Source organism: Penicillium odoratum, assembly GCF_028828045.1.
Source record: "Penicillium odoratum strain IBT 22623 chromosome Unknown utg000001l_segment0_segment0, whole genome shotgun sequence".
NCBI classification, from domain to species: domain Eukaryota; kingdom Fungi; phylum Ascomycota; class Eurotiomycetes; order Eurotiales; family Aspergillaceae; genus Penicillium; species Penicillium odoratum.
Genome location: NW_026643143.1, coordinates 1,261,521 through 1,276,035, shown reverse-complemented (window position 1 = coordinate 1,276,035; position 14,515 = coordinate 1,261,521). Strand labels below are relative to the sequence as shown.

The window sequence follows — 14,515 nt, the reverse complement described above, 5'->3', positions numbered from 1 at the left end:
TAGTACATGACAACAACCACAACCACCATGGATTCCTTAAGAAAACCGTCCCCTTCGGGCCCACAGCGGCTACCCCCGCCAGTATTATTTCAGGGTCCTCCATCCCACAACGCCTCTAACATTTCCCTCTCTGTACAACCAGCACCAACACTGGCAACTCCCGTCGGCAGTCAACCTCCACCACTCGATCGGAACCAGTCCCGCATCAGTGATCGTGCCAACGCGGAGAAGAGAGGCTTACTCTCTCCATTCATCTCCAAACGTCCGTCAAGAAACGATGTGGACGGATCAGATGCCATCTGGCAGGAGATGCAGAGTGCTCTATCCGAGGTCGAACTGAGCGCCGTCACGAGCGAACACGTCTTCGGTGAGAAACACGCTGAAGCATTAGAAGATTTACGCATGAAGCAATTGAAACTCGCTCAGGCATGGGCACGCAGTGAGGCAGATGATGAACTTGCCGATTCCAGTCGCAACACCGCAGATGGAGATAGCGCTGCTCGCCGCCCTGGTTCAGTTGTCGCTGCCGATGCCCCATCGACTGAGAAGCATCCAGCAGGAGACCGTTTCTTGCACACGCGTCATGAGGAGACGGAGAAGGATATCAATTTTGCGCGTAAGCGACGAGAGGCGAATGATCGCTACTTTGACCGCGTCAACCAAGGCGTGCTGGACGTGGTTGCAAAGCTTGAGGAGGTATCCCAAGCCATGCGCACTGTGGAGCGAGAGAGCAAAGATATCTGGAGCGATACAGAAAGCGCGACAACAGACGAACCTTTGTCTGCTCACACAGCTTTATAAGGTCGAGCACTATCCAAGGATGGTGCATAATGCCGTTACGAATCAGCGCTGGACGCTCATACGGTAATATTAATTCATGTACTATATTCGCACACTGCGTCAATTCCAATAATGACAAGGGGTATCCAAACGCCAGTGCTAGTCATGCAAGCCTAAATAGTAATACATTAACAGAAGACAGAACCGCCCTGCTTAGCAGTCTGATCTGGGAGGATCACATCACTCCTTCTTGAAAAGGTTTGTGGCAGACTTCCATCCACCGACTGCTGTGTCTCGTATATCCTCCCACCGAGTCTCATGCGCTTTCCGAGAGATCTTCTCGACTTCTTGGTTCCACCGATGCTTCAAAACCTCCTTCGTAGTAATCCGATCTTCTTTTCTTTTAAGGCGGTCCTCCAATGTTCGTGGAATATCTTGTGGAGCAAAGCGACGGTCGTATGCGCCAGCGGATGCGGCGAGCCAGTTTACCTGATCGACTTGTTCGCGGATAGCCCGTCGTTGTTCTAACCGGTTGGTACGGTGGACTTGGATAGTGATGAAAAGGACAGAGCTAGTAAGGGCAAACCCGCTACACTAGTTAGACAGAAGAATATCAGCGTATGCTTTCGTGGGGTATGCAGAAATCGCCATACAAAGCCGGCGAAGAACCCCATTGCGATGCCCCGGTGTTGTAATTGGATTTAGGCTTGTTAACTGGATGGTATCGAGCCGCCAGACCAGATCAAGGAGCGCGAAAATTGTGATCGTGATAAGCCGTTCACGTAAATAGTGTAAATCGGCATGCACCTCGTTGTTATCTTGGAAAAGTTGAAGTCGGCCAAGGCGGTGGCAGCTCTCCGATTGGCCGGCCGAACTCGAATCTTTTGTCCCGAACCTCCCCTACAAACACTACAAGATATCCCCCCCAAACCAGATTGCACCAGAGGTCCCTAAACTAAGTCTCCTCTGTCAATTGGGGCTACGCATTCTACTTTACCCTTCTACATCTCCCTCAAACCCTCACCATGGCCGGCGGTGGAGGAAAATACCGACACCTGGGTCGCAAGTCTTCGCATCGACAGGCTTTGCTCCGCAACCTGGTCACCTCACTCTTCGAGAATGAATCAATCACAACGACATGGGCCAAAGCTAAGGAGGCTCAGCGATTGGCAGACAAGTTGATCACCCTGGGTAAGAAGAACTCTGAGGCCAGTCGGAGACGGGCACTGGAGATTTTCTATGTACGTGACTCTCCTTGGGATACTTTTTCTCTCTCCGAAACAATGCACTAATACACAATAGAAACCTCACGCCATCCTTCCCAAACTCTTCGGTCCCCTCCGTGAACGCTACGCCGAACGCCCTGGTGGCTACACCCGCGTGCTCCGTGTTGAGCCGAAGCAGAAATACGAATACTACAACCGCCCCAAGGGTAGCACAGATGACCCCGAGCGCAAGCCACACGACCAAGCCCCCAGTGCTATTCTGGAACTTGTTGATGGACCCAAGGATATGCGCTTTGCCATGACAGCTCGCACCGTGCTGCGCCAACGCGAGCGTGGTATTGAGAACTTGAATCAGCTTACCGCGCTGAACGTACGGAAGGTGACTCAGTTCCGAAAGGAGGGTATTGAGGCGTTGGAGAGTGCTATTTCAAACTTGAAGATCGCGGATAAGAAGGCTTCGGAGGCCTCAGCTAAGACTACCTCAAAATAGGTGTTGAAGCCAAGTCATTGTATCACTGACAGTTGGGGCTTCGTTTCTTTTGATTTCATAGGAGTTTTTCTTCTGGCATTCTGTCTTTGTTTCCCAATGTGACATAGCCTGTGTATAGTATAAAATATTTCAATACCTTTTCATTTTCTTATGGAATTGTTTGTCTAAAATGTTCTATAATTGAAGTTTCCATGTACATCATGTCAACCAGTTTCCCTCAGCATCTTCCCACCCAAAGTCTTCCCACGTCCAACCCATCAACGTCGGCTTCTTTTCGCCACACCCTCTCTGGGTCTGGCCTGCAATACGAAACTGCCCTGCTGTGACATGTAGCTCGTCAATCTCGGTCATTTCAGCCTCGCTCAATACCACCAGCTTGATATTCTCCTCAATACGAGCCAACGAACTACTTTTCGGAATCACACAGATTCCCCGCTGAGCTGACCATGAAAGAGCCACCACCCCAGTAGAACACTCGTGGTTAACCGCAATCCTCTTGAACAGCGGATGTGTAAGAATCTCTTTACCCGGCGGCATCATCCCACCACCCATTGTACTAAAAAGTAGGTCAATCCTAGCCCTTTATGTGATATAAGACAGAAATCTTTTAAAACTCACCTCCAACCTATCACCCGAATGCCCTTTTCGTGACAATATGGCACCAATCGAAGATTAGGATTAAACGCATGCACTTCAATCTGATTAACAACGGGAACAACCGTCGCAACAGCCAACAACTCATCCAGCGTCTTCTGCGTAAAGTTGCTAACCCCAATAGCCTTGCAACTGGGCCCGATGCAATTCTCCATCAACTTCCACGTCTCAACAAAAGTCGGACTCTCAGCAATAGGTAGATACTGCTTCCCGTCTGGCGTCGCGGCACAAGGCCAGTGCATTAAGAAGATATCGACATAATCCAGGCCCAATGCGTCTAGGGAGTTCTGCAGTGCTTGGGCTGGATCATGATGCCACGCGGCTCCAAATTTGGTTATGACGGTTATCTCGCTGCGGGGAATACCTGACCGTCGGACTGCTTCGCCGACTGCTGGTTCAACATTGTAGCGCTGGGCTGTGTCGATTAAACGGTAGCCGTGATGGAGGGCGTGGATGATTGAGTCTCGGACTTCGTCATGGACTGGTTCCTTGTCCGAGCCTGAAATTTTGCTTGTGAATCAGTGTGGTTTTGAGCCTGGGAAAATGGCAGAATGGCTGGTTACCTTGCCATGTACCCAGGCCAACGGCGGGGAGGTTTGTTCCTATGGACTTGTCAACGGGTTTATTTCTTGAATTTGGGAATTCTAGTACCATTGTTGAGTGGGAAGACGGTTTTGCAGATCTTTCTACTGGCCATATTGAAGTTAAAGGACGGTTCAGTTTCGACTCGAGTAATCAATCGTTCTTGATATATGACGAAGTTTTTCTTAACTTGACATTATGGGCTTACTACTTAACTCCGAGTGGAATCCGACAACTGCGGGGTAAGTGATCAATTTTATACCGTGAATTGATTTTTGTCTAGGTCAACTCTTAACTCCGAGCGGAATCCGATAGCCTCGGGGTTAGGTGGATAATTGTACACAGTAAGTTGATTTTTGTCCTAGGTGAACTATCAACGACCCGGTATTGGTCAAATAAAGTTATATAAAACATTTATATACAACTTCTGGGAGGTTCGGAGGTTCTTGGGCTGTATAGTTGATGTACTGACAGTTCCTTTTTCTTGACAATGAGGGATTGGAGAAAGATTTGAAGAAGTTTGGAAGGACTCTAAACCTGTATAAGAACCCTTCATTGAAGACTTTGTAACCCCCAAACCTTGGGATGTAGACAAAAAAGAATGAAGCAGAAGCTCTCGACTGTTTAAAGCCTCCGGCATCAAGTCGTCCTTTAAGATCAACTTCACGAACTGCCAAATCTGAATCTGTCGTATTCCCGGTCGCGTAAACCAGCAAACTTCATTCAATATCCCATTTCAAATACACTGTTAGGTGGATATGAAGCATGTCGAGAAGCTAATGTTTTGGAGTCTTGTCTTCCTGTGTACTCGGCTGATGGTGATACCTCCTCCAGTTGCTTATACTAAATCTGCGCTTAGACTTCACTCGTGTAAAAGACAGCGTGTTTGAGAAAATCCAGTTTTAGTTCCAATGGCAAATATAATCCTGCTTCTCGCCTATCTACCTCTTACCTTTTTTGCTTCAATGTTGGTTTTCAAGTCTCGTCATCGAATGTATAAGCCTCGCTTAGACAGACCAAGCCTCGCAACACATACCACAACGGGCCTCATCACAGATTCTAATAATCTTTCACCCCAGACTACCTCTGGGGCTTTGAACCAGTGGAGCTTCCCCACCTATTCCATTAGCAATATCCGGTAACCGAGGCAGCGCCTCAATCACAAGTTCTGAAGATCCTCGCGCTAGGGAAGTCTAGTTTAGAGTCAGAGTATGTTGATTCGCGTAAGACTTTAAAGTTCATCTCAGAATCTCCTACGATGTGTCATGGGGATGATCATGACTTCACATGTCGCACTACTTCGGTGTGGCACAGACATATAAGAATTTCCATAATCTTCCTCTAGATTAAATTGGAATAAGGAAGTTTATTACCTTCATTACGCTGCTGTTATATTAAACTGGAAAATGTCTAGCCGCAAGGCCAATCCACAAGATTCTATGGCGTCTACATGGCGCCACGATCAATCCCAGTGGACATTCTGGCACTGGATGATCGAAATCCTAGGCCTACACCTTATCGACCTCGACGCCGAAGTCCCCATTTTCTCCAAGAAAGACAAGATCCCCGCTATGCGGGAGTGGTCTATTCATCTGTGGATCCTACTACACGCCGCTTTCCCACTCGCTCTACACCACGTCTACACGCTCTGGACAGGCCACAACCTGAATGTCTTCGCCGCCTTTGCTCTGTATTCTACTTTCTTCAAATTAAATGGGATCCATGAAATGCATATCATGCGTCGACTGGGTCAGGTCTATGGGTTCTTGGACGGCGATAAACACCCGCGAGACGATATCCCGGATGTTGGGGTGGGCAAGGTTCTTCGAGAACTGATCTCCACGTCGGCATTCCGGATGATCATGTCCATGTATCTGACATACCAGCCTGGTCAGACGCCTATTTCGCTGCAGTGGAAGTGGCTCCCGTTGGAGATTGGGTTGTATAGTATCACGGTGGATTTTTGGTTCTATTGGTATCATCGTCTGATGCACTCGTCTGGGCCGCTGTGGAAGTATCATCGCAGGCATCATCTTACGAAGCATCCTAATCCGTTGCTTTCGGCGTATGCGGATCATGAGCAGGAGTTTATGGATATTACTGGGATTCCGTTGCTGGCATATACGACGATGAAGTTTGCAGGACTGCCGATGGGGTTTTATGAGTGGTGGATTTGTTTTCAGTATATTGCTTTCTCAGAGTTTATTGGACACAGTGGACTTCGGCTTCATGGGGGTGCTCCATCGACGGTGAATTGGTTGTTGGAGATGTTTGATGCGGAATTGGTAATTGAGGATCATGATCTTCATCATCGATATGGGTGGAGGAAGAGTCATAATTATGGGAAGCAGACTCGGTTGTGGGATAGGATCTTTGGGACTTGTCATGAGAGGATTGAAAGTGTCAAGGATAATGTCGATTATACGAATCGGGTAACTATGCCTCTACTTTGAAATTTATATGGTATACAGAAATCAAGATATAGATGTTTTTAAGGACATTTATCATGGTCAAATATTTCACAAGTACGGCCACGAAGGGCTCTCTAATCTTCTGCATCAACCCACACCAAAGGCCCCTTCTTGTCCGGGCGCATGTCGCCCGTCGGAAGAACCCGGAGAGTCTTGTTGAAGTAGGTGTCCACTATCACCAGCTGGGGCTGAATCCAGAGACCGCGTTTTGCGGCCAGGATATTGTATCGAACTGTGTGGCGGCTTAGTGGAACCAGCTGTATCACCATTGTCTTAGGGCCACTGAAGGCGAATTGTTCACTAGCTTCCATCATCAAATTGAAGGTGAGGAAATGAGTGGATGGGTTTTCAAGGGTATACTCTAGATGAATGAGACCAGGTAGAGCATTGGAAGGAGTTGCTGAAGCAAGCACCCGAGGCTCGCCCATCGGGACCACAAAGCGAGGGACTTCAAGAATGGTCACAGTAGTATCGCCGTCATTCTCTGGATCAGTCGACGCACGGCGCCAGATGATTTCCAATGCAAAGTTGAGTGCCGACGGTCGACGATCACCCAATGTGAGCTTTTGTATGTCAAGGAAGAAATTGGACTCACGCAGCTCCTCCGCCGCGATTTGTGGAGTTTCTGGACTAACTAGAGTCTCAGACTCGACATTGCAAATGGCACCACCACTCAAGGTCAGAAGCTTCAAGGACATCTGCTCGATCACGAGAGGCTCCAGGGCAAATGAAACCAATTTGGAATTGAGGCACCACCTCTGCAACAAGCCACCTGGGGTTTCGCTGGTCTCGTCACCAATCAATTCATCATTGACCGAGAAGAAGTTCGGCCAAGGCTGAAGGTGAATTCGAGGTAAGAAATCGTAGTTGGCTTCAAACGGCCGGATAAATGACAATTCCACAGTAATCGTCTTCATTATGGGTGTTTGGACATCAGAGACGAGATGATATACTGCAGAAATCTCCAGGGTGTGTTTCGCAGCCTCTTGGGTGTCGTCCAAGACAATAAGGAGATCTTTATCGGAAGCACGTTCCATAGCTCCAACGGTCCTTTTGATACAATGAGACGGACCCTCGATCGGAGAACTTGTCCCTGATTCTTCGGGGTCGGACATTTCATCTGCATCGAGCCATTTGAGCTTCGTAGTTGATTCCACAGGCCCAAACAACCTGATCTCGGTCGAAACATCAGCCGCTTCGTCCTCTTCGTTGTGAATGCTGATGCGCAGCGCCACCCGCTCATTAGTATAGTAGGTGTCCTTGAGATTAGGAGTGGAAATGCGGATCTTGGGCGGTTTGGGCATGATCTTGCATTTGCCAACATCGCGGTCTTTTCCGATCCTTCTGCGAGATGCACCCCTCCTGTTATGCTGCCACCAGTAGGATTCCCGGGTGCTGTGATCTGTGATCACATATGTGAGATCGTACTTTTCCTCTTCCACGAGCATAGCTATTGAGGCAACTTGAGCTTCTCCGGCTTCACGAGGAATACATGTCAGGTTGAAAATCTTAGTCTGAGAAGGACCAATTGTCAAATCAGCAACGCCAACCAGACTGGTCAAACCACTAGTTGGGGATTGAAGAGTTGAGTCTTCTTGGGTACTAGGTTCCCGCAGAGATATTGATGAGATGCAAGATGAGGTTGTTGTGTCGGAGTTTTGATTTTGGTCGGATTGAAGCTTGACAGGGCGAAGGCACCCCTCGAATACAAGCTTCACTTCTGAAAGTTTGATGGGTGATGAAGATTTTTGGGCACAAGATGTGATCAGGAGTTGAGCGTGAAGAGGTTCACCGACATTTCCTTCGGACTTTTCAAAAACGAGAGATGCAGTTACTGGGTAGAGATCAAATGTCAGTTCGCTAGGAAATTAATCATCTGCAGTATCAACTCACAACTAGTCATGACGTCCTCCGCCCGGAGAACGACGGACGGTTTGGGCTTCTCGGTTTGAACATCTTCGAGGCTTTTGTGGATGTCATAATGCCAAGTAGACCTTGGTGGGAAAACTAGTGATCAATGAGTGCCTTGATTCGTGATACGCAAATTTATTATGAGAGCCCACCTTTGTTAAGAAGCTCCCAGTCCACTCGTAAGACCGTCTCGCACTGCTGTAGCTTAAGAGCAGACTGTCTCAATGCCCATCCAAAACTTTCCATCAAGTGCCACCATCCCGATTGACGCCAGGTCAGGGTTGACCACAGGGGCTGCAAAACATTGTATGCCTCAGACCAGGAGCCATTTCTTAAATGTTCTTCGGCGATCTCCAAGCTAATGTGTTCCACCTTTCGAACTTGACTCCGCTTGGAGAATTCACCAAGAGCATCCTGCAGTGTGCTTAAAATCAGATGCGAGTGATCGAACCCTGTTTGTCCTGGCTTGGCGGATTCAAGATGTGTCTCCGGGGCTAGGTATGTATCATACAAGTATGATTTGCTGGCGATCTGAGAGGCAGGTGATTGACCGGGAGTAATCCGATCTTCATCGGGGATTCGCTCTGCCAAAGCTTGTCGTCGCATAGTATGCTTTGCCGAGCGGTATAACCAATACCCCTCATGGTGAAGATGCTCCCACGGGCTGACTTGTTCTCCTGCAGGGATGGCTTTTTCGGGCGCACTATATATTGAAGATATATCCGATCCCTTCTCAGTAGAGCCCTCCATTGATAGAGATGTTTCTGCGCGGCGTATGAGCTGGGCCATGATCATAGACCATCGTGCTTCCCAAGCCTCCCATCCATAATTCTTACTGCCTTTACCTCTCCGGTTGACAATGTCTTGGGTGCGAAGTCTGTGATCGACCCAAAAACGCGTTGCCGCTGTAGTCTGATTTGTCCATAGTAGACAGCGGATGATACGTATGGCGAGGGCATCACCCAACAGACGCGCATCATTGAACCGAGGATCCCAGCCTGCAATGTTCTCAAAGACCTCTTGTCCGAACAATGTATCATATGCACTTTCGTAATTTCGACACGCAGCATCCATCTCTTGGCGGAACTCAGCGAAAATGCCAAGCTTGAATTCATATCGCACGTTCCAGCCTTGGAACGATAAAGTCTGGGATGTGCCGCTAGTTGGTGGCGCACTTGGGGGAGGAATACTGCCCCTGTTCCGCTTGCGCCGGGCATGTTTCGACAAGTCCCGATAGTATTCCACTACGGAAGGTTGCAACAGCGAGAACAGTGATGTCGCAAACTCCTTTAGCTCCGAAGATGTGGCATCCGGCGGAATAATAAAGATAGACTTCTGGTCCAGGTTTGTAGATCGTCGGATTGCCGCGACGCGGTCATCAATTTCCCCCGTCAGACCGCCGTCGCCCTCCTCCGAGATCAAAACCACCACAAACCGTGTTTTAACCCCCGAGGATGCCCACTCCTCCTTCAGGCTATTGATCTCGATTTTCAATTGATTGTCTCGCAGTGAGTTCATGTTCTGATCGAGGGAGAAGGGGAAAAAGTTGATCACTGCGGCCGGGACAAGATCTTGGTGCTTTGTCACCCATAACGGAGTGAGGAGACCATCTGGGAAGGTGGGAGAACCGGGAGACAACGGTGAAATTGGAGAGTGAAGAATGTATGGTGCGCTGGCAGCTGGATGGTTGCTATCTGGGTCACTGGTGGGACTCGTAGGTGGTGAACTTTGTGGACGGGTTGCTTTCCGCGGAGGCAGTTGATAAGACTAATGATACATAAGCAGGATGCTTCCCAAACACGGAGGAAACCTTACTCGACCAGTACTCTTGATCTTGTACTTTATTACAGGGGCTGTTCCATTTGGACTGACAGTTGATCTCCAAGGTTTCTGGGAGCCATCCTCTTCCAAGAGTGCGCTCCGCAGCTCCTCCGCAACGGCCCCGCTCAGCGGGGGGAAATCAGAGAAGATCCTAGGTCCGGTCTCAGCAAGACAAGGATAATCCACGGATGCTCCATTATCAACCCCGTCTGCTTCTAGGCCTGAAAGTAAGATTAGAGGGAGGTTGTGGTTGACGTAGTCTTTGGGATATGCGTCCATTGCGGACAATGGGCTCGATGTGTGAGCTGGGTCACCGCATTTCTAGTCCAGTGGTAGTCGGTTTGGGATTTTGCCAATGCTGGTCACTGACTGAGAGAGACTCTCCAGTCCTGAGTTTCAAGGGTTTTCAATAGAATGGAAAGGTTTAAGATTGAGTACCTCTTAAGGAGACATGCGACGACAACACGGCCCAAGCTCGTGAATTATTGCCGTCGCGGGCGGTCAGGCATGTATACTTAAGGTTTGTTTACTGTAAGTTGATCGTACACATGTATGCTTTGTGACCACTCAATGATTAATATTTGAGTTGTACCTAGATACTACCTAGTAGATGTCACTTTTACCTGGAATAAGTTTTGAAAAACTCAAGGTAAATGTTGGGCATACTAGATAAAACCATCAATATTGAGGTATGTTTGCCAAGAGGATATATATTTCCCACCCTAAAGTGCGCAGTTATGTCACCACCAAATGTCTAATTTCAAATATTTAAGTATTAGTATATTCAATGGCGTTTAAGGTAAATGGGTCATTTCAAATAGGTATTTGCTTTGTTATTTCGTGAGAAAATTTATCAAATCCCTTAGCCTCAGTATAAGCTTATGCTAAGGTCATGAAGAAATCGGACTGACCCTGGGATTTGAGTGGACTGACCAATCTCCGAGATCGCGCAAATTTCTTGGCATGTTAAAGGGGCTCTCCAGGGCTCCAAGCTTGTTCTTCTGGAATTTCCATATATGGATCGCATTTGTTATATGCCCACGTGGAGTTATAATACGATTGACACATACCTAAGCTGCACATGTTTCTATGCATCTAGGAATATAGTATAGTTATAGATAGAGATATAGTCGCACGTCCTCTAAATACCCTAGAGTTCAGAGCGTCGATGATCATCCATACCTGAATGGGGATACAAACGAGTGGGAAATTAGGATCCATCTTAACTGTGGAGACCAGAAAGGTACGCAAACGCTAAACTAGAAAAAAACTTCTCCATATTCAACCCGAATATCCCGTACTCCGTACATCAAACTATCTTGAACTTCATTTTCTCTCCTTATAGTCTTTTCTTTCTTTTCTTTTCTTTCTTTTCACTCCTTTTCTTCCATTCAGTCGTTTCACCCCCCTTGATCTTGTTAATCCTTACCTTCAAGATTTGGTCTTATCAGCTATCCCGCCCCACGTCGATTCCGACGGAGTAAGGGGGGATTTTTTTTGTTTTATTTCGCAAGGGCCCCGCGTGCGCAAGACCTCTATATCCTAGGGCCCTGCAGTAGATCATGCGCGGCGGTATATCGATATACCCTGCATATCTCATTGATCCTCGGGGAACTTTACCTCAATAAATCCCCCTTGAACTATTGAAAATGGCCATGCAGCTTGACAATAGCGCGACGCTCAAACCCGCTGAGTCGGCTCTGCTTAGTCGCCGTCGCCGTCGCAAGTCACTCCCTTCACGTCAAGGAACATCGGCCGATCCAACGTCGCCTGAAGTGATCTCATCGCTAATCTCGTCCCTCTCAACCATCTCCGTGCCCCTGAACTCGCATTTCGACAACGTGCCCCGAATCGACTCTAAGGACTCTTCTGATCCTGGCTTGCCCGACGTGCCGCACACGGCACCGTGTTTCACTATCCCTCCGTCCCAGCAAAATGGATTTGGAATGAGCTTCGGCAGCCACATCGAGGAACCAGAACCCCCTAGCTGCCCATTCTTGCATCCAGATGATGCGGCGCTGTCACCCGTCATCCGCATGGCCAGAGCGCCGCCGTCGCCGAAATCCCCCAAGTCGCCCAGATTCAAACCCTTCAGTAAACAGACCGATTCTGCCCGACCCGCATCGAGGGACTCATATTCGTCAGTAAGGGTTCCGGAAGAGGAATCTACATTCGGAACGATCACTACGGAACCTGGTCCCCGTCTTTCAACCGCGGTCAGCCTCGCCTCTAATAGTTCTGGGGGTCGGACCAAGAGTTTGAAAGGCACATTTGGATTGCTAAGGAAATCCTCATCACGAGATTTATCAGGCGACAAGGACACTCCGCTCGAACGTCTACGAAAGACGAGTAGTCTCAACGACAGTTTGCGACACGTGCCTCGCAGTAGGGCTAGTTTGCGCTCCATGCATTCCATGGCGGATGTGGCCGAGGAGGCGGGTTCCAAAGATGGAGCGAGTACACCTCCCGCCAAAGAGCATCCCTCTGCTCAGAGCACACCGGACCAGAACAACCCGGGCGGGATTGGAAGCGGTAGAATTATTCCCACTCGCGATTCCTCTCTTCGACACCGACACAGCCAATCCTCAGGGAAACGAAGATCCGCTCGCCACAGCCGATACCCATCCACTGCCAGTAAAGAGTCCAGTCCAGAGAATGGACTACCAGGCTCGAGTAATGATGCCGAACAGGTTACTCGGAGAATCCAGGAGTTGAAAGATCAACAACAGAGGATCAAGACCGAACTAGAAGTAGACGATACCCCTGGGAAATCCACGAAGACCACACCGGTAAAGTCAAAGCCTCCACGCAGTACTAGTCAGGCCCTGAATGGAGCCCTGAACGGGCCGGTGAAGGTTGGTCGTTCTGTCTTGAATGATAGCGCACCATCGCCTTCTGTCATGACCGGTAAAAGTCGAACTGGAAAGACTGGGGTCCCGTTGGCATCGAAGCCGACCAACATTGCGCCCCAGATGCCAAAGTCGTCTGAAAAGTTCGACGAAAAATCACGATACAGGACGTCTCTGGAGCCCGTCTCACCCACGCCAGGCCATCGTCGATCACCTTCGGGCCCAAGCATTGCTGCTCGCTCCTCGATCAATCACGAACGTCCATCCAGTGCTGATTCAATTGATCTGGCGGTCCAAGAATACACATTCTCTCCGAAACTGACCCAGAAGGTGATACATCCTACCACTGGCCGTACTATCGCATTTTCGGAGGTAGGTGACCCCAAAGGTCATGTTGTTCTCTGTTGCCTTGGAATGGGTCTCACCCGCTATCTCCCGGCATTTTATGATGAATTGGCTCGGACACTCAACCTGAGACTGGTCACTCTGGATCGTCCCGGTGTGGGTGAAAGTGGACCACACCAAGTTGACGAACCGAGCAACCCTCTCAGCTGGCCTGGTAAGTTCCAATACCCACTCACAAGTTCTTGTACTGATGAAAGTTAAGATGACGTTGCTATTGTTTGTAACTACTTACGAGTTACCAAATTCTCCATTCTGGCCCACTCCGCCGGGGCAATATACGCCCTGGCCACGGCTCTTCGAATTCCACAGCATATTCGTGGACGCATTCATCTTTTGGCCCCTTGGATTCCTCCATCTCAACTTTCCAGCCTCGGCTCCCAAAAGGAACCGGCTCCTACTAATGCAGTCCCTTACTCACAACGCATCCTCCGCGCTCTCCCAACTTCTCTCCTCAAGGTGGCCAATACCAGTTTTATGAGCGCCACCAGTGCAAGCATCACGACCAGTCTCCCCAAATCTCCCAAGCGGGTCAAGCGCAAGGCTATCAAAGAAGCACCGGCCGCCGATACAGACTCCGTTGCGCAAGATATCGCTGAAGCCCAGGCACAAAAAGATGTGAAGCCATCCAGTCATTCCCACGCTTCGTATAGAAAGAGTGACGCAACCCTTGGGTCTCGTGCAAAGTCCCCCGAGGAGGAGCGCGAACGACAACAGGACTATGATCACCGCCTAACACACAGGATCTGGGAACTTGCCACCGCCAACGCCAACCCGGCGGTCGACTTGTTGATCTGTTTGGAACGCCGTCAAACCATCGGATTCCGCTACGTGGATATCACCCGATCCGTCGTGATCCACCACGGCAGCAAGGATACCCGCGTACCCGTGGAGAATATCAACTGGCTGGGCAAAACCATGCGGCGCTGTGAGGTGCGAATTCTTGAAGGCGAGGGTCACGGTCTCATGGCCTCGGCCGGTGTGATGGGCAGTGTCCTCACGGAGATTGCCAAGGAGTGGGAAGACTGGACGACTATTGTCCAGGGCAAGCGCCGAGCAACCGCTCATGCCGCCCGACCAGGGCTCTCCATCCAAACCCGATGATCAACGAATATGTTGGAGTTTATTCCCGCGCTGGTCTCAACCCAGCACTTTCTATCATTTTGCGTTATGTTCTACGTGACGAGGTCCGGTCCTGGTGGACCGGGCCATCCTGCCATCCCTAATCCCCTTCATCCTTTTTATATCCCCAGCTGGCTCTGAGGATTTGTCCCGTGACACGCCTACTCATTGCTGTCATTGTCCCCCCTACACAAACACACATACCCC

The 14,515-nt window shown here is 49.3% G+C and overlaps 7 protein-coding genes across 7 annotated transcripts; 4 read left to right on the top strand and 3 right to left on the bottom strand.

Moving 5' to 3' along the window:
• Positions 1–6: 6 nt before the first annotated feature.
• N7520_000460 (DUF5315 domain-containing protein) lies at positions 7–801 on the top strand (the record flags this gene model as incomplete). The annotated part of the gene is made up of 1 exon (XM_057134395.1): positions 7–801. One exon carries the CDS (start codon positions 7–9, stop codon positions 799–801), a length of 795 nt encoding a protein of 264 aa, XP_057000331.1.
• A 219-nt stretch (positions 802–1,020) lies between these two features.
• On the bottom strand, positions 1,021–1,454 carry N7520_000459 (MICOS complex subunit Mic12 family protein; the record flags this gene model as incomplete). The annotated part of the gene is made up of 2 exons (XM_057134394.1): positions 1,021–1,374; positions 1,434–1,454. 2 exons carry the CDS (start codon positions 1,452–1,454, stop codon positions 1,021–1,023), a joined length of 375 nt encoding a protein of 124 aa, XP_057000330.1.
• Positions 1,455–1,805: 351 nt separating this feature from the next.
• N7520_000458 (mitochondrial 54S ribosomal protein bL17m) lies at positions 1,806–2,496 on the top strand (the record flags this gene model as incomplete). The annotated part of the gene is made up of 2 exons (XM_057134393.1): positions 1,806–2,021; positions 2,083–2,496. The coding sequence occupies 2 exons, from the start codon at positions 1,806–1,808 to the stop codon at positions 2,494–2,496; spliced, it is 630 nt and encodes a 209-aa protein (XP_057000329.1).
• Positions 2,497–2,694: 198 nt separating this feature from the next.
• Positions 2,695–3,804, bottom strand: N7520_000457 (aldo/keto reductase; the record flags this gene model as incomplete). Its single annotated transcript, XM_057134392.1, has 3 exons — positions 2,695–3,052; positions 3,115–3,649; positions 3,714–3,804. The coding sequence occupies 3 exons, from the start codon at positions 3,802–3,804 to the stop codon at positions 2,695–2,697; spliced, it is 984 nt and encodes a 327-aa protein (XP_057000328.1).
• Positions 3,805–5,138: 1,334 nt separating this feature from the next.
• N7520_000456 (sterol desaturase family protein) lies at positions 5,139–6,185 on the top strand (the record flags this gene model as incomplete). The annotated part of the gene is made up of 1 exon (XM_057134391.1): positions 5,139–6,185. One exon carries the CDS (start codon positions 5,139–5,141, stop codon positions 6,183–6,185), a length of 1,047 nt encoding a protein of 348 aa, XP_057000327.1.
• Positions 6,186–6,277: 92 nt separating this feature from the next.
• On the bottom strand, positions 6,278–10,214 carry N7520_000455 (uncharacterized protein; the record flags this gene model as incomplete). The annotated part of the gene is made up of 4 exons (XM_057134390.1): positions 6,278–8,037; positions 8,097–8,210; positions 8,267–9,881; positions 9,930–10,214. The coding sequence occupies 4 exons, from the start codon at positions 10,212–10,214 to the stop codon at positions 6,278–6,280; spliced, it is 3,774 nt and encodes a 1,257-aa protein (XP_057000326.1).
• Positions 10,215–11,584: 1,370 nt separating this feature from the next.
• On the top strand, positions 11,585–14,290 carry N7520_000454 (alpha/beta fold hydrolase; the record flags this gene model as incomplete). The annotated part of the gene is made up of 2 exons (XM_057134389.1): positions 11,585–13,343; positions 13,392–14,290. 2 exons carry the CDS (start codon positions 11,585–11,587, stop codon positions 14,288–14,290), a joined length of 2,658 nt encoding a protein of 885 aa, XP_057000325.1.
• Between the last annotated feature and the right edge of the window lie 225 nt (positions 14,291–14,515).